This window comes from Lepisosteus oculatus, chromosome 6, assembly GCF_040954835.1.
Source record: "Lepisosteus oculatus isolate fLepOcu1 chromosome 6, fLepOcu1.hap2, whole genome shotgun sequence".
In the NCBI taxonomy this organism is placed as follows: domain Eukaryota; kingdom Metazoa; phylum Chordata; class Actinopteri; order Semionotiformes; family Lepisosteidae; genus Lepisosteus; species Lepisosteus oculatus.
The window spans coordinates 17,506,407-17,523,877 of record NC_090701.1 but is presented as its reverse complement, the minus strand read 5'-3'; the positions used below and the strand labels follow the sequence as shown (position 1 = coordinate 17,523,877).

The 17,471-nt window shown below is 38.5% G+C and overlaps 2 protein-coding genes across 3 annotated transcripts; both read left to right on the top strand.

Annotated features, from left to right (window-relative positions):
• The first annotated feature begins 446 nt into the window (after positions 1-446).
• On the top strand, positions 447-6,705 carry commd3 (COMM domain containing 3). Of its 2 annotated transcripts, none has more exons than XM_069191030.1 (8): positions 447-628; positions 2,429-2,540; positions 2,636-2,699; positions 2,808-2,842; positions 3,447-3,507; positions 3,603-3,659; positions 3,750-3,809; positions 4,870-5,294. In XM_069191030.1, exons 1-8 carry the CDS (start codon positions 490-492, stop codon positions 4,924-4,926), a joined length of 585 nt encoding a protein of 194 aa, XP_069047131.1. In that variant the 5' UTR covers positions 447-489; the 3' UTR covers positions 4,927-5,294. The 2 variants fall into 2 exon arrangements, with proteins under 2 accessions (XP_069047131.1, XP_006634447.1); XM_006634384.3 differs by lacking the exon at positions 4,870-5,294 and adding an exon at positions 6,447-6,705 and having other exon boundaries at positions 448-628.
• Positions 6,706-8,020: 1,315 nt separating this feature from the next.
• Positions 8,021-17,243, top strand: bmi1a (bmi1 polycomb ring finger oncogene 1a). The gene is made up of 10 exons (XM_006634385.3): positions 8,021-8,359; positions 12,633-12,761; positions 13,007-13,103; positions 13,558-13,613; positions 13,702-13,752; positions 14,448-14,556; positions 14,639-14,684; positions 14,803-14,901; positions 15,234-15,314; positions 15,754-17,243. Exons 2-10 carry the CDS (start codon positions 12,644-12,646, stop codon positions 16,078-16,080), a joined length of 984 nt encoding a protein of 327 aa, XP_006634448.2. The 5' UTR covers positions 8,021-8,359; positions 12,633-12,643; the 3' UTR covers positions 16,081-17,243.
• The last annotated feature ends 228 nt before the right edge of the window (positions 17,244-17,471 follow it).

Below are 17,471 nucleotides of genomic sequence, written 5' to 3'. Positions count from 1 at the left end.
CCTGGACAGGATCCCAGTCCATCACAGGACACACAAAGACACGATCACACCAGGGATAATTTTCCCAGATGCTGGTAACCCACCATTATGTCTTTGGACTGTGGAAGGAAGCCATGACACCCAAAAAAAACCCACACAAACACAGGGAGAACATACAAATTATATGTATATAGCACCCCAGGAAGCCAGGACGTGATAATAATTCTTTAAAAAATGTGCGCCACATTTACACTTACTGAAGCGTGTAATGTGTCAGGCAAACAAAATAAAACTCCATGCACAAAACCTTTTTTTTTCCATTTATTCCCGCTAAAGAGGGGGGTTTTATCTGGTTTAGCTAGCACTGGAGTGTATCATCCTTGCATTAGCGAAAGCGACCCAGCAGCCCAACTCACTTCGCGAGCTTGTGGGATTCAATTGGCTTTTACCCGCAGTGATCAGCTGAGCCTCTGTCACGTGGGCCTGTGTCGGAGGTCACTTACAACCACAATGGAGCTGTCGGAGTTTGTGCAGAGGGGGCTTCAGTATTTGACGGATACGGACTATTTTGACTCGAAAACATTCACGGTGTTTATTAAGGTAGCCTTCCAGAGCCTGCTCTCTTCCCACTCCGATCATGCGATCTTAGGTGAGAGCCTGATTTCTATCCCTCCCCTTTGTGTGCGCAGGCAAGCTCCCTGCTTTGTGGAGGTTTCACTTGCCCAGACAAGGAACAGGGCCATAACCGCACAACAAAGCGGTGTCGTTGTGACTTTGTCAAGACAGATTCACGCGTATTTATCGAAAGAAGGACTTCTTGAATACCTATGCAAGTTCTCTCTTTTTAGAGGTGTGCTCGTAGATTGCGCGTATTTGCAGCAACGGCGGGCGATGTAAATGAGTTCCCTTTGTTTTGCCTTTACGCCTTAAGTGGCTCGTTTCTTGCGATCGAGCTTTTTAGGACCGTAATGCATGGGTTTAACGTGTTCTCTACTTTTCAGTTTATCGGGTTGAGGGTGCGAAAACGCCATTTTCGTACCGGCAACATTGGTTGCTCAATGAACTCAAAATACAGGCGGGATCGTAATGGGACCAGGCGACTGAACAATGAAAGTCCTAAATAACCGCTGTCGGAAAATATACCGATCTTGTGCGAGTTTGTAATCGCTATGATTTGTTTTGTTTGTACTGTGTTCTTGGCTATCGGGGTGTCTGCGTTTTGTGGTTACTTGACAGCTCCGTGTTCCTTTGTTTTCGAGGCAAACCTTCTCATTTCCTGCGGCTGTCAGTGGCAAGTTGCGCTCGAGTGGTGACGTTTTCGGCGATGCCGATTTGCAAACCAACAACAGCGCTTGTAGACAGAAAACTAACTAGTTAACAGTTCATACCGGAAGAGTAAGCAAGAGAAAACGGACCTTGCGACCCGAGTAGCGGAGATACAGCCTCTTCAGTTTTTAATGAGACTAGAGCAACGAATAAAACTGTTTATCGAAGCGATCTGTTCGGTCCCATGTTTTATGTAATCTGCGTACCTAGTGCGTCGTTAGCGCAGACATACGAAACGGTCATTTTTAAAATACATATTATAGGTGGTGATAAACGAGTATTTCTGGAAGTAATTCGTTGTTGTGTAGGTTTTGTTCTACAAACGCTGTGGCGAAAAACACTTACCCGTTGTCGTGATGTTAAGTAAAATCCCGTTTCATTACGTGTACCTGGGAACTAAAATCACTATCATGAAAAATGTCAATGTTTACGTGATTTTATCAAGTGTCTTCTAAAGAACAATATCCGACAATATTAAACGTTGACAGTTGTAGAACAATCTCTCGTATGAAGACCTGGTTTAAAGTTATAGTCTGTTTCCATATTTGAAAACAATTAGTTGGATTAATTCATTGGACTGTCAGTGCTGAGATGTGGTTGGGAAGCAATGTTAACTTTCAAACGCCTGAAAAAAGTTATCTCCACAAAAGCTCGGTGGTTACAATGACAGTCAGAGCGCAAAATAATTGTAACGGAAGACTACAGTCTAAAAATGCTACTTTATCGAGTGATAACTTGTTTAAGGTTCCCCTTTCTAGATTTATGAAATTTGATGTGTTGTGTTGAAGGAATTATATTGTAAATATCGAAACACGTAAATTGTAAAATTGTGCTAGCTGGTGAGTCTGCCACATGCTTCTATTTTGCGCTCCAGTAATCGCCGAATTTGTGTTAACATTTAATTTCAAATTATATCAAATGTAGTGGTAAAATAGTTTTCTCGCTATGTTGATGGGTACTACCTATACTTCGCATAACACTAAACCATCGATATACATTTCTGAATTACAGGTTTTGATCTAACCTAAATTTGCTGTTGTTGAGTGGTGATACATTTCAAACGGTCAGTGTCAAATAAGACTGTAAATTTTAAGGAGGGAGTGTTTTTTTTCTTCCGTTTCAGGTGGTCCTGAGTTTAGACACGTCGACCAAACATTGTTAAAACACTGTCATGTAGCAACAACGACCTGCATCCTGGAGTTTGTTAAGCAAAACGCTGACAAATCTACGATTAGGTAACGGGCGTTTACAGTCTAATTGAAACTATTTTTTGTATTGTGGAAGCTCCATTTTAAAACAAATTTCCCCCCATTTCTGTGCTTTGTTTCAGCACGTGTCTTGAAGATCTTAAATATGATCCAGAAAGAATAGACATGTTTTGCAATGAATACCAGGTTTGAAGTTTGAAGTTTACTTAACACGTACATCGGTTTTAATATTCATGTCCTCACAAAATGAGTGTTTTGTTTTGGTAATATTTGTGCAATCCTTTTCTGTTGTAGAAAAACAAAAGTGATTTAGAACACTTATTAGCAAGGTATGTCTCACTATTTTTTTTCTTTTTTACACGATTCACATTTCGTTTGCTTGAAAGATATTTAAATTATATGCTTCATCAAAACTTGCTAAGTACCCAAAGTATTTCGTAATTGTTTAAACGTTGTTTTATCAGCTATTTTTGATTGTATTAAATTGGCTGAATTGTGATACGTGCCAGCAGTGTTATTCTACATCCATGAGCATATGTATATATAATCCTAATTTTTAGAGATATTTCATGCAGACTTTATAACAAACCTATCTAATTGGTTTAGTGTTAGGAAACCAAGGGAATATAAATTCTCTACAAGATGGAAAATTTGCTTTGCTTTACATAGACTGTTCACGTTTGGCATATAGCAAAAACATTCTCATTTATTGACAACATTTGCATTTTAAGCACAATGTACAATGTAACATTTTTAACAGTAACTAACATTTTGTATATCTGTTGGCAGTGTGTACTAAATTACTATTTTGTTATCGTGTATTGCATATAGCACAAGTTATTAGAAATTAACAGATTTTACAATCTCTGTAACCTAATTAGGTATGATTGCCAGTATTACCAACTGTTGTAAATATTGTGTTAATTGTTTTAGTTTAGGCAGATGCCCTCCTCAGATTTGTGATGTCGCTTGGCGCCTGGAGTATCAGATAAAGGTATCCATGAAAACTTGAAGAATATTGTAATAATTTAGCAGCAGATGAGTTTCTGTTTTTGGATTAATTATTCTGTTACTTTTCTTCGGTTTTAGAACAGTCACGTCCACAAAGTTAATAAGCCGTCTTATTTGATCACCTTCAATGTTGAGGTATGATATTTTCTGTGAATATACATTTATTAAATTAGTATTGCCTGTGTTTTATACCTTAATGTCTGCATAATTTTATTATCATTGCAGAACAGCGGCGCAAGATCACCGGAAGAAATTCATTTCAGTTGCACAATGGAGCAACTGCAGGTATAACAAAAATTGATTTATTTCAGCAAAGTGTATGTGCTATTAGTTAAGGTGGTGCTTTTGCTTCGGTAAATATTCGGGTATAATACAAATACTGATTTTCACGGCAGCCTACAAAATTAAACATTGATCTTCTGGGCGATTTTGTTCGTATAAGTAGTTAAATTTACAGCTAATTTAAGCTAGCAATTAAAACACGAACGAAGAGTTTATTTGTTCAGAATGATTATCGGACTCAATATTTTCACTCCAGTTGAGAATGTCCGATGGCATAATTTTGGGCGACTGGTTTCTGAATCGTAGAACCCATTAAATATTGTCGGTCGTAAGGCTGGAAAAATAACGGAAGTTGTGTGGCGATAAAATTAACCGCCTTTTAAATTTTTAGTTAAATTTTCTTCAAGTGCAGTCCACTATTCTTGAATAAATTTGGCTCATACCTACCTCACTTCGATTCTGAATATAAGATATATATTATTTGGGTAGGCCTTCTAGCAAACCTCATGGTTTAACCTGATATGGTTTGGTTATTGGTTCTATTTGGCTTATCGTTCTTGCCTTCACTTGTAATTAAGGGTATAGAATATAAACTGCAGAGGTTATGATTTCGGACAAATCCTTAGCCCACAACACAATGAACAGAATATGGACATTTGACTAAAGTTACTTAAATTAAACCAGTTTTCAAGGTATTTTTCAAAAGCTTTCACCGCGATGTAGTTTGGGATCGTCGGTTAAAGAGTACTGATTATATACAACAGCATTAAGCTGAGGTACATTCAAACCGAACTTTTTTTGTTCTTAAATGTCTATTATAATTCCAATGGACAGATAATTTGCTTCAAAAAGCCATACTTTAACATTTCTGCTCTTAGGCTAAATGGATTTGGTTGATTTTCAAACTAAGTCAGTTGGGATAATTACCGCAAACTAACGCCTTACATTATTCGATCTCACTGTACGAGTGTAAATTAAAAATGACTCTTCAGAAGTAGCTTTTTCTAAAAACATTCGAAGCAAGTGGTTTTTTTCCCCGAACTAAATGTTTTTTTCACTCTAGCTTTCCTTGAAACCACCAGCGGTCCACGGCCGAAGATGTTCCCAAGGCCGCTACTAAACGGGGGGATGGGGTGGGGATTGGATTTTGGTGACGAAGCAGGGACACCCCTGACATGAATTTATGATCAACACACAGGTTACGCTTATCCGAGCAGAATATAAATCAGCAGCAGCGGAAGGCAGTAGCCTGACATTATGTATGATGGCAACGCCTAAGTTGTTCTTTTACATCATGGCACAGAGTTTTAAGATCTCCACAGTGAAGAAGGACAACACAAATAACCTCATCTCAAATTTGAAAGGAGCATTTTTTATCGGAAGAAACATCGGGGAAACCTGCACATTTCATGGGTATTGTGTGAATGATTCTTAGACCTCTGATGTTACACTTAATCACTTGACATTTCAGATCTGTTGTATTATTTCCACACACTCGATTAAGCATACCTGAGATCCCCAAGGTTAAAGATTGATTTGGGGGTGTCACGTCTAAGTTGGAATGTATAGTTCATATTGTAAAGTTCAATTTGAACCGTTTTTTACTCGGTTCAGTTTACTGGATTCATTAAAAACACCCCCTGTCCTATAGTTTCTGCTTGAGTTATCCTAGCATGTAGTTCATTGGAGCCGTTTCCATTATGTTTATGATCTAAAAATTCCAAAACAAACTAAATGGAAATTAATTCATTCCTAAAACGCAAACTTTGAAGTGTGTTGTTGTGTGTGTGGGGTGTGGGGGGGGAGATTTAAAGTCGCTGTAAAATCGGTTTCTAGGCCTTGTGTTTTTGACATGGAAAATCGATAGAACGATTTCGAGCTTGAAATGAAAAGTTTTCTGCTGTCTTTGAAGTTTTTTTACAAAGAACCGAAATGTTTTTAAACATTTGTGAAACACTTTGGGGACACTTTACATTTATCAATCGGGCGTTTAGAATGGTATCAGAAGATTGGTGTTCTGAAAGGGAACAAGTAGACGATTCTCCCTTCAACATTAAGAAAACGATAACGTTAAAATCTTAAACACAGACTTGCTTTATAATACACACATTTTAAGATATTAGAAGGCTTGAACTGTTTTGCCTTTTTTACACTTTCTTTGCACTGTTGAAAACAGTGTATTTGCTTTTACGTCTTCGTTTTATGAAGCCAGGAAAAGCTAACAGAGTACATGATCAGGTTTTTGTTTTCTCTATTGACAATATTATGTTAATACTTTAATCTGTCAGCGTTTGAAAAAATTGCTCTTGGGCGACTACAGTGCTAAACTGATCTTTTATGTCAGTTTGTTAAGAACTGGGTTAAAGTCCTAAAATGTTTGATTCTAAATAAATTGAATGTACAGTGACACAGCGGACAGAACGTAAAGGGACGTGCTGCACTGTTTTACGATTTATGTCCCTATTATTGAGAATACGTTCAGGAAGGTCCTGAGCAACAAAATAAACCCGCCCAAATTATTTTATTAATATTGTTTTTAACGTAACTTCCTTGTGAGATTACGCGGCACGAAGCCTATGTAATTAGTAGTGTACGTGGACATGTGTCGTTTCAAAGCTGTGAATATGAATGTATTTTTAGGACTTGCTGGGTAAGATGAAAGACGCTGCAAAAAGTCTCGAAAAGGCCACACAGATGTAAACCACAAGCTGTAAAGAAATGGACGACATCTACAGAGCCCGACTCATCATCTGACCCTGTTCGGCGATTGATGGGACCTGAGCTGATTTCGACGCTTTGAAAGTATATTTTTTACTGGCTGTCGGTTTTGTTCTTTGCGAAGTGCACTAAAGAACGATTAAACTTTTTTATATCATGAATAAATTACTCCAATAAATCATTCCTAGTACGGAAATCATTCATTGTGTGTGTGTGTGAGAGAGAAGATCTCGGGATGACTGGTAATTTAATAAACCATTGAATATGCTTGTGCGTTTTCATTAATAAAGCTCAAATCCTTTTGAGTAGATCGATTTCATAGAGTTACAAACGTCTTATTTATTCTGTACTGGCTATTCTATATTCTAAACACGCGGATTATGAGACCAGGTGCCTTAAATATGCCAGCAGACCTCCTATTTACATATATAGAAAACTAATAAAGTATAACCTAGAATATAGATGTAATGGTAACATGATATGGCAGTGGATCCGTTTTGCTATGTGCAGCTGAAAGCCGTCACAATGTCAAAACGACTTATTTAAAGCACGGTGGATAAGTTTGTTAAATGCACACGTAAGCAGTCTGCCCTGGTAGCACCACAGATTGCACGAAGATGGTAAATAACACGTAAATGTGTGTATAGATGAAAAATATCCATGCAAACCCAAGAAGTCAACGTTGTGTCCTTACTGAAAATCCCTACATTTACCATAGGAACTACTGCGTTTACAGAACAATGCAAAAACGAGGTTCAAATACTTCAACAAGTATACATCGTATTTTGCTGGCTCCAACCGAAAAGCCCGCTTTGATGGGATGTTGTGGATTCCAAGTGGTTTCTTCGGACATTTGAATTTGTGTGCTGTCTTCTAAGTATAAAAAACAACAACATTACCGTTACCACTCAGATTTAAGTCTTGATTCTTTATTCTGAAACCTTTGGCAGAAGGTGGTTACTAAAGACATTTAGTTAATTGACTAAACTAGTGCTTGACGAATAGTTACATGAGAAAATAAAACCTTGGTATTTTAACAAATGCAGCATTTGCTCTAAATCGACATCGGTGCTCAATTTTAAACAACTTTCTAGAATGGGAGTAGCAATAAAGAAAAATTGTTAGAATCAAATAGAACCTCGGCTTTCTCACGCAAGCCTTTAACCCCAATATTTTTTCTTCCCTTTTTTTTTACTTGTTGCAAGAGGAGAGCTGGTCGTCATGCGTTCGTGTTTCTCTCCCCCGGTTCTACCTTTCACAGTGCGTCTGAAGAGGTTTTCGCTTAATTCCGTATACAAGCCTTTTGTTTACAACACACACTATATGGTTTCTGAGGGTGCCAAATAAAGGGAAGAAAACAAAGATTCAATGGCATTTTTGAGGGTTAGGGATTGATAAATCTCTGATTACACCGACACTAATTCCCAGGCCACCCTTAAGGAATGAGACCACGTGACAGAGCGGGGCGGTCGAACTACAAGCCATTTTGGGGACGGTGTCAGTTTCCACTGAACCATCAGCATTGCATTTTTCAAACAACTGAATTAAGAGCTCGCCACAAAGGTAGTGCAGCCTGATCACTGAAATTGGACCGGAATAGTTCTAAATTTTGGATTTCTCCATGCTTATCAGCCACACGGGGCTGTAGCCTGGAGAGAAGGAAGGATTTTTGTAACTAAAATGAGCTCAGTGCTGCTTTACGCTTATTGCAATTGACAGCGTCTGCAGTTCTTTTCAAGATGGCCGCTTGGCTCGCATTCATTTTCTACTGATCGACTCCTAACTTTCATTGTCTATCCATCGCCTATCTCACCAACCCGCACCAGAGTTTCTGGGTATGTATTATTCCGTCTCTCTTCTTACCAATAGTGGAATTATGGAAGGATTAGGCGGATGCTATGGATGTTTTTACATCTTAAATAGGAGAGTAGGTCTCCGCTCGTTGCAAGCTCTGACAGCGGTGCGCTAAACCACACGGACTTAACAGTTTCGCTGCGTACAAGACTTTTAAATTTAGTTCCATTCTTCTACTGGCATTGTTATTGTGTACTGTCGAATTAGTTGTCTTGTAGAAAAATATTTACACTTTTGTTTTGTTACAAGGTGTTTGTCGAACTGTTCATGAAATTTGTTTAGACTTCGATGAAAACCTGGCTGTTCTCAGAATTCAGATCAAGATGGGTCAAGTGTTTCAGAGAGCTTCGATTCAAACTGTTTTGTTAACCGGAATATCTTAACACAGTTCAGCTATTTTATAGATATTGAATCTTTAGGGTCACGGGAATCTATCTAAGTGTTTAGGTTTACCACAGGTAATGAATTTGAGATTTTATGAACTTAAGATGTAGAGGACCCGAAAGCGTGTTGATGTCAAAGATGGCGATTGGCAGTGTTGAGGTGTGTTTTTTTTAGATTAAATATAAAATCGAGTCCTTCCAATCATTTTGAACACACGGTAGTCAGAAACCTTTTGTAATAAACTCTCGTTCCACTGCATGTTGACTTAAAAAGTCAACTCAGTCTGTTTCCAGTGTCGTTTGGTTTTCTTGAACCATGTCGTTTCAAATGGCCGTATTTGACATGAGCTTCCATTCATTTGATGAACGTGAAGGGGCAAAACTGTTCCAGATCATAAACATTCTTTCTTTTTTGTTTTGCTCCGGGGATGCTAGAAGGGGTTAATGTAGTTACAGTGTGTTTTGCAAACTCTGGCCTTGACCCGTTTAAAGATCCATCTTTTGACTTACTGTTAACTAGCTGCGATTCAAAACGGGACTTGTTAACGATTTTTTTTTTTACTATAGCTATAGGACGGATGGATTCAGTGCTTCTCAAGATGAAACGCTCTGTTTCTTTACATTGGGATTTTGTATTTGTTCTGGTGGCTCCCTAATCAAATCTCAATTCAACTGATGTCTACATCGGCGATAAGGAGACTGAGAGGTTCTCGCACGTTAATATTTGATGCTTTAGTTTGCTACAGGAGTAACTAAACGTTTGGTAAACCTTTGAACTTTTTCAGAAGAATGGGTTCTCTATAGCACAAGTCAGGTTTCTATGAATTATTTTACGATGTGTTATTTTGGATTTGACGTCGTTTTGCAGAGCATGATAAGCGCACCGGTGAATCATGGGTTACAGTTCGACCTTGACATAAATGGTAATAACATTATTACTAGAGGTGTAAATAGTAAATGTTTAAGATTATTTCAGAACTTGTTCTTGTTTTCACTTGTGGGTTTTGATTCTATGTGATGCACATTCCATATACAGGCTTTGTTTCACAATTGTATTTTGATTACATATAGGTTCATTGACCTTGTCAGGTTTTTAATCATGGGCAAAACATAAAATCTGACTTCCAGAGTTGTTGTTTTTTTTTAAAAAAGCTATGTTTTCTTCGTAAATTGGAGGCCTGTATGTAATTCAGGCAACTGGAAACTTAAATGTTAGGAAACGTTCAAAATAATGAAATTGAAAATTGAAGTGACGATCGTGTGTTTGTGGAGAAGGAATGCAACCTGCTGTAACAAATTTATTGAGGAAATGTAACCGCAGACACAGAACATACAGTACATACACAGCGTGAGGAACAGCAGTGGGTTTGAATTCAATAACCATCCAAGGAAGGTAATGTATTTGTGAGAAAATGTTACATAATACGTGAAAGTGTTAGTGTATGCTGGGACCTACGCCGCCATCGGCAGCTAATTGCTCGTGGCCTCTACGCGTATTATTCAGAGCAGTACAATATTTTTTTTAAAAAAACCTTTAAGTAGTTTTGACTTAAATGTAGCTCTGCTGCTCTGCTTAGCTGAAATACTCGACAGTGTCACACTCTGCGGTTCTATGTAATATATACTAAGTTCATGCCAAGCAGCCCTAGAACTAGGAGCAGTTGTGCAAACATCATGTCGTTTATGGATTGTTGAAGCAATAGTCTCTTTATGTTATACAGGCAGGCATGGCCTTCACCGTTTCGTAAAATGATGTATACCAGGCAGAGGGTCAAGAATGCAATCCTCTATTAAAAATATTTTATTTTTAAAGCCCGTTCAGTTTACACGTTTTATGTAAGACTACGTGGATAGTTCGACTCACACTTGGTTAAAAAGACAATAGTGTAGTGTTTTATCCGAAACGTTCAAGAAACACGTATGTGCTTGACTCTTGATAGATAAAGCTTAATTAGCCAACTGAAAAGCATCACGGTGTCATTGAGCTTCTGAGCGTATTGTGCAGGGAAACGTAGCCTGAGTTTGGTGTTTTTCCGTGAGTGTTGAAAACATGGTGTTGCTGGGCAAATAGCGTTCGTCAGCTTCTGTGCGCCCCGTAAATAGCAGCAACACTCATATTCATATCCATTTCGTTTAGGTCATTAATTTGTTTTGGCTGTTGGTCATGCAAGGTACACGCAGGTAGCCGTATCGGGGCACAACTAGTTTTATTTTGCCGAATTAGCACACACCAAATTATTACGTTTGTCAGGAAGCTAGAAAAAATAACGGCTTCGGTTGCGCTCTATTTGCGTGCTCTTGGTTGGGAAATACTGTGCAAGTACCGCTCGCTATTTTAAAGGTGATAGTAAATAATCCCCCCGACTAATAGATTGCGAATGTGTTCTGGGCTCTAGTGCATTTTTTTTCTCTTCAAGAGTAGGCTGCGTTTGTTTTTCGAGCACTCAAGACCCAACAGTGCCGCCGTGAAAACCAGTGGTAGCTCTATGTGCATATTGCCACACTCACGACGGGAGTTGTATCGGACAAACTTGTGTTTTTTCGCGGTTTTGGTTGCGCGTTCAGGACCCCGTACCTTTCACTTTAACTAGTTTACTGGCTGGCGGACAGGAGAAAACGAATTATGTAAGCTTTTAAGGTCGAGCCGTTTTGTTATCGGCTGGTCTTTTAGGTGTAAATTGGGATCGCCGTGCTTGCCCCTGGAGTCATAAATTCATTTCCCCCCTTGCTACGTTAGTGGAAATTGTATATTTTTCTTTCATGAAGGAGCCTTTTGCAAATAGAAATCTTGAAGGTACAAAAAAAAAACTGCTTCTTGCTCCGGATGTCGACGTGGAAATGGCCCCCTTTCCTTTAATCCACCTCAAGCAATGTATGTTTAAAGGGAACCTTTTGTGAAATGGCAGCCAGACTTGCGAACATGCATGTGTTGATAATCCCAACCAATGTGGACGAGGGCAAGATGGGTAACATTCTGGGTTTATGTGCAATCGCCTCCGCAGGAGCCTGGTTCTTCTGTAGGAGCTCCGCTCTATTTTCAGTCTTTGGCGAGACGCCAAGTATAACCTAAGTTGCTATAGCAACGATAAGAATTACCGTGTTTGGGCACCAGTAAACGGGAGTTTACCGCTCCCGAACATCGGACGGTGTAATAAAAGGGCAAGAGTCTCCGACAAGGACAAATGTGCGGTGCATCTCCGTTGCAATGCGCTTGTTGTCTTGAAAATAAACCCGGCTGCAACGCGGCGTGTTAATTGACCGTTTCTCCCCATTTCTCGTAGAGCTTCATAGTCGACTGAAGTCTCGATTTGATGTCTGTTTTAGGATATCGTATAAGTCGGCTGTTTTAGTGACGTTTTCCTTGTCTCACAGGGTGTACATTTCAAAGTTGAACCTCCGTAGCGTGATGAGGGTCGCCTGAGCGACACGAAATGAAGTGCCTTATATTATCAGTGATTTTGTCACTTGTTAATGAAAACGATGTTTTCCTATGTAATAAAGGTTGTAAGAAACCTTCAACAGCAAAGGCATACGTTGTGATTTCTTTACGGTCACCGTGTATCCTACTTTTAAATAATGAAACCAATTAAGAGGGTTAACTTTTTAACTTCTCACTAAATTAAGTGAAACAGCTGTGAGGATGTGTGAATACCTCAAGGGCTTTTTAAATTCATGCCTCCGTACATCTCGTTCTGTGAAAGGATTTAAAAGGAAATGCAGGATCCATCCAGCAGCTGTCTTTGGTAATCATATTGGTAATAAGATGTTTATTTTATTATAGTATGTGTGCACAAAGATCAAAGAGAGAGAACACATTTTAGGCCTACTAAGAATAGTAATATTTATAGATTTTTTTAAATTTTATTTTTAGGACTGCCTTCCATGACAATGCATCGAACAACAAGGATCAAGATAACGGAGCTAAACCCTCATTTGATGTGTGTACTTTGTGGTGGATATTTCATAGACGCAACAACCATAATAGAATGTCTACACTCATGTAAGTAACTGATATAACTTCCAGATAGGGACAGGTTATTTATAAGATTTCAATATACAGTCAAACTTGTAGAGATAACAGAATGTATTTATCCAAAGCGAGTAATGCATTTTTATTGGGATTTTTAAATGTGATTTTATTTTCTTATATGCTTTTCTATAAGAAGGCTTTATTAACCTCAAAATACAGTTTTATGAATTAATTTACATTTGTATGTTTTTGTGCTTTATTTGGTTTTTATGCAGTCTGTAAAACATGCATTGTTGGGTATTTGGAATCCAGCAAGTATTGTCCAATCTGTGATGTCCAGGTTCATAAAACAAAACCTCTTCTTAATATTAGGTAAGTTGAATAATTATCTCTTGTCCTTTGTAGGATTCATTAACTCCAATGCACTTGTTTCCTCTTATTGATTTAAGCAAAGTTGTCTACAAGTTATTACTCCTGATTCTAAGAATCGCATGCATTGTACTTTTTTTCTGATTAAAGCTGTATGAACTTATCTATTTTGATGATTGCATTGAGCTTATTTAAAATGAATTAGCAAGCTAGAAATTAGCAGTACGTTTGTCAAGATGATATTGCAGTGTATTGTAAACCTTTTATGTTGCATAATTCTACAGATAATGAGCATAGTATGCAAGTGCATGTATTTACAATATAGACGTACAATGAACAATTTTCTTCTATTTGTTTTGACTCCTTAAATGTTTGAAAGGTGTCGGTTGGACCTGAAATTGTTGAAAATATTCACAAAGCTGCAAGTGATCAACTAATGGAGATGCTTGCCTTTCAGGTCAGATAAGACTCTGCAAGACATTGTGTACAAACTGGTACCTGGTCTCTTCAAAAGTAAGTACTGGGCATGGTGGGGCTTCTGTTTTGAATGTTGCATTATTAATTCAGTTTAAATTCACTAATGGGTTGTTTTCCTACTCAGATGAAATGAAACGACGGAGAGATTTCTATGCTGCTCACCCTTCAATAGATGGTAATGAGTTCAAACTTCTTAATGGATTTAATATTAATTGTTTAAATTTAATACAGTGTACTGTATAATGTTTGGATTACTACATGTGTGATTAAGAAATAGCAGTTGTATAAGTACACAATAGGCAGAACACGACGGGTAACAGTTTGGTTTAATTTGTTTTGGTCACCAGAGCTATGCAAAAGTTCATTGTTAGTGTCCGTTTCATCGTGCCGTTTTTGAAAATTGCCTTCCTACTAGACTTTGATTGGGAAAATTAAAATTGTTTTGCCAAGAAATCTGAGTTTAATCGCAAGCATCACAGTGGGAGAATAAGAAAAAAAGCCAATTTTCTCTCTCAATAAAAATAAACCTTAAAGCGGGGGGGGCAAAACATTGGTTCTTTTGTGTAAGAAATATGTCTCTTTCATTTTTGTGAGAATGTCAACATCGTTAGAGAAAGAAAGGTGACTTGGAACCACACTCGGTTTCCTTCAGTGTCATTCGTGCATTTTTATTGTGTGTAAAGCATATAACTTTCTTCTCATTAGTATTGCATTCCCTTATATTTAAAACACCTACCTAAATCTCTGCATTGAATTCACTCACAGTATATCGCCTTTTGTATGTCATGGCAGTCGAACTGCATTCCGATACTTCACATAGTTCATTTAGAGAGCCTCGACCATTTTCTAATTGGCGCGTTAATTTTTCAGCTACCAACGGATCCAATGAAGACAGAGGAGAAGTTGCCGACGAAGACAAGAGAATTATCACCGATGATGAAATCATCAGCCTGTCCATTGAGTTCTTTGATCATAGCAAGTAAGTGTGAACCAAATGGGAAACTCTCTCTCCTACGTCTGTTAAAGCAAACCTAAAATGAATATTTGTCTCCCTGTTACAGGGCAGAAAAGCAAGGCGCCGCAGAAAAAGACAAACCAAAAGAAGAGGTAATGTTGGGTTTTATTTCCAGAATGGATATTCAGAACTTGTATAGTACTCAGAATTTTTATTGTGTGTGAAAGTATGTGCGATATGTGATGTTTTTTTTTTTATTTGTGTGTACAGGTGAATGACAAGAGATATTTGCGCTGCCCTGCAGCCATGACAGTGATGCATTTAAGAAAGTTTCTCCGAAGTAAGATGGATATTCCTTGTACATTTCAGGTAAATGCCTTCGCTCTGCCAAGTAAATAAGGATTTTGCATGTGAAACATTTGTATGTCTTAAAAGGTTATTGTTGCTTAAATATTAAGTAAAAACCATGATTTTTGTGTTGACGAATGATCCTGGATGATAGAATTCTGTGATTTTAGTGCCATTATTGGCGGGTTAAAATGATTGCCAACCAAATCATTTTTACCAGAAATGTATATGGTGTTATTTTGGTATGTGTTTGCAGACATGCTGTGTATACTTTGTGGCTGTGAAATATTATTGGGTGTTGTTAGATGTCTCAAAGCGCAGTGAAGATACTAATTAAGTATGTTTTTATGTAGATTGAAGTCATGTATGAGGATGAGCCACTGAAAGATTATTACACACTGATGGACATTGCCTATATTTATACCTGGAGAAGGGTAAGAAACTGACTTGACCTTAAAAACAATTACTTTGCTTTTCATGCTATAAAAAGTTGGTTTACTCAAGTTTTAAAATCCTAAATTGTCATGTCATGGTGTTAGGGGCTTTTTTTTAAATATCTGAAATCTCCCTTATATTTTTTTGCAGTGTAACACTGCTGCTGAAATGATAAATGAAACATTGGTTTCAAATACAGTATGAAATGAATCAGCTAATTAAAACACTGAAAGTATGAGTGAATCTTGGCTGGGTAGCTTATTATCTGTGTTTGTTTAAAATTGAGCTAAGTGAAAGGTCCTCTCATGGTCGCACTTACAGTGAAGTAGGGCATTAAACCTCCGTATTGGCCCTTATTATGGCCAAGTGAATTTTGTTGAAAGGCTTGACCTTGACCCTGCTCCCAGTGACGTTGGGCTTTGACATTCCTCTCCCCAGAACGGGCCCCTCCCTCTGAAGTACCGCGTGCGGCCCAGCTGCAAACGGCTGAAGGTGAACCCCGCGCACGAAGTGCTCCCCGGCCCGCGCTCGGAGATGGAGAGCGACTCGGGCAGCGACAAGGCCAGCAGCCCCGCCGGAGTCCCTTCCACCTCCTCCTCCCTGCCCAGCCCCAGTACCCCGGTCCAGTCCCCCCACCCCCACTTCCCCCACATCTCCACCACCGTCAACGGAACAAGCGCCAATCCCAACCCCATCCGACCGCCCCCCTTCTGCAGCAAAGCTCGCAAAACCTCCCTCAACGGCTCCTCCACGTCTTCGGGATGACTTTGACGCGCCCGCCCCCCCCCCCTCCCGCCAACGCCACATCACTCAGCTCTTTCCATGCCAATTCTGCTCTGTAGTAGAAGCTTTTATATATATATATGTGACAGTTTCTAGTGGGAGTCGCTTCAATAGAAACTTACAGACATGTATTTTCTATTTTGTACTTACTGTGACTGCAGCCAAAACAAAAACAAAAAGCACAGCAAGTCCCCTTTCGGAGGAGGGTTCGACGTGGAACGATGCCAGAGCGTTTACAGGAAAGCTCGAGAAAGGCTTTTTCTGGGTGAAAATGGGTGTTAATCGAAGAGGCTGTGAGAGACCCTTTTTGTACAGTCTATTTTTTTTTTTTTTGTTCATGGTTCAATAGCTTCAATCAAGACATTTGATTTGCCTCTACTTAAAGTGTACAACTGCGATTTTTTTGACCTTCTAAACCGCATCATCATCACCATCATCGGAGGAGGAGGAGGAAGAACAGGATGAAGCCAGGCGTGAAGTTGTGTGTTCCCGGCAACCGATACTTTGAACTGTAAAACATTCCCTATATCATACTCGACGGGCGTTGCGACTTTAAAGGGAAAAAAAAATCGAAATATATATTCAGATATTTGCAATCTTCTGACCTAAAGCGGGTACATGTTGGAGAAAAACAGAAAAGGAGCAGTTTGTTTTTTTAGTATGCCACACTGCATACTACTATATATCCTAATTAGAGGCAGTATTATGAGATGTATTTATAGAGCGTATTAATAAGAAACAAAGGACAACTGCTAGGACACATTCAAGTGTTGCTTTAAAGCTATTTCAATTTTAATAAGCTGAGTTCTTTTTATTGCTAGCGGGACTCTGTTTCAGTCTAAGAGATGGTTCTTCATGTTTGTGCCACTGCCACTGAGGTGTGGCCTGGCTGGTATAATATTACACAACCTAGGTGTTAGGTGTGAAAGGAAGGGACGACATTGATCCTCTAAAAGATGTGTAGACCTATGTATAACCTACATAAAGACCTTCATTTCATGTTAGGAAACTGTTTTGTGGTGTTTATTCCACAGTGTTTGAAATATCTGTATTGGTCGATTGTATGTAAAACTATTGTATTGTTACTGTTGCACAGTATAAAAAGTCTATCTAAATAAACATTTTACATTTTTGATTACTTTTAACACTACTAAATTTGGAAGTTTTTTTTCCAATGAGAACTGTGTCTAAACAACCCTATGTGTCTATTGGAAATTGGTTTAATTAGCATGTGTCCAACCATGCCAGGCGGTTACTTTATCTACAGCCAAATCCTTCTTGGTTAAAAACCGCTAAAAGGCCTCTCTTCAGCCCCGATTCCTTTTTTTAAAAATCGCAAATTAAACATTCAGTAAAAAAAAAGGGAGTAATAG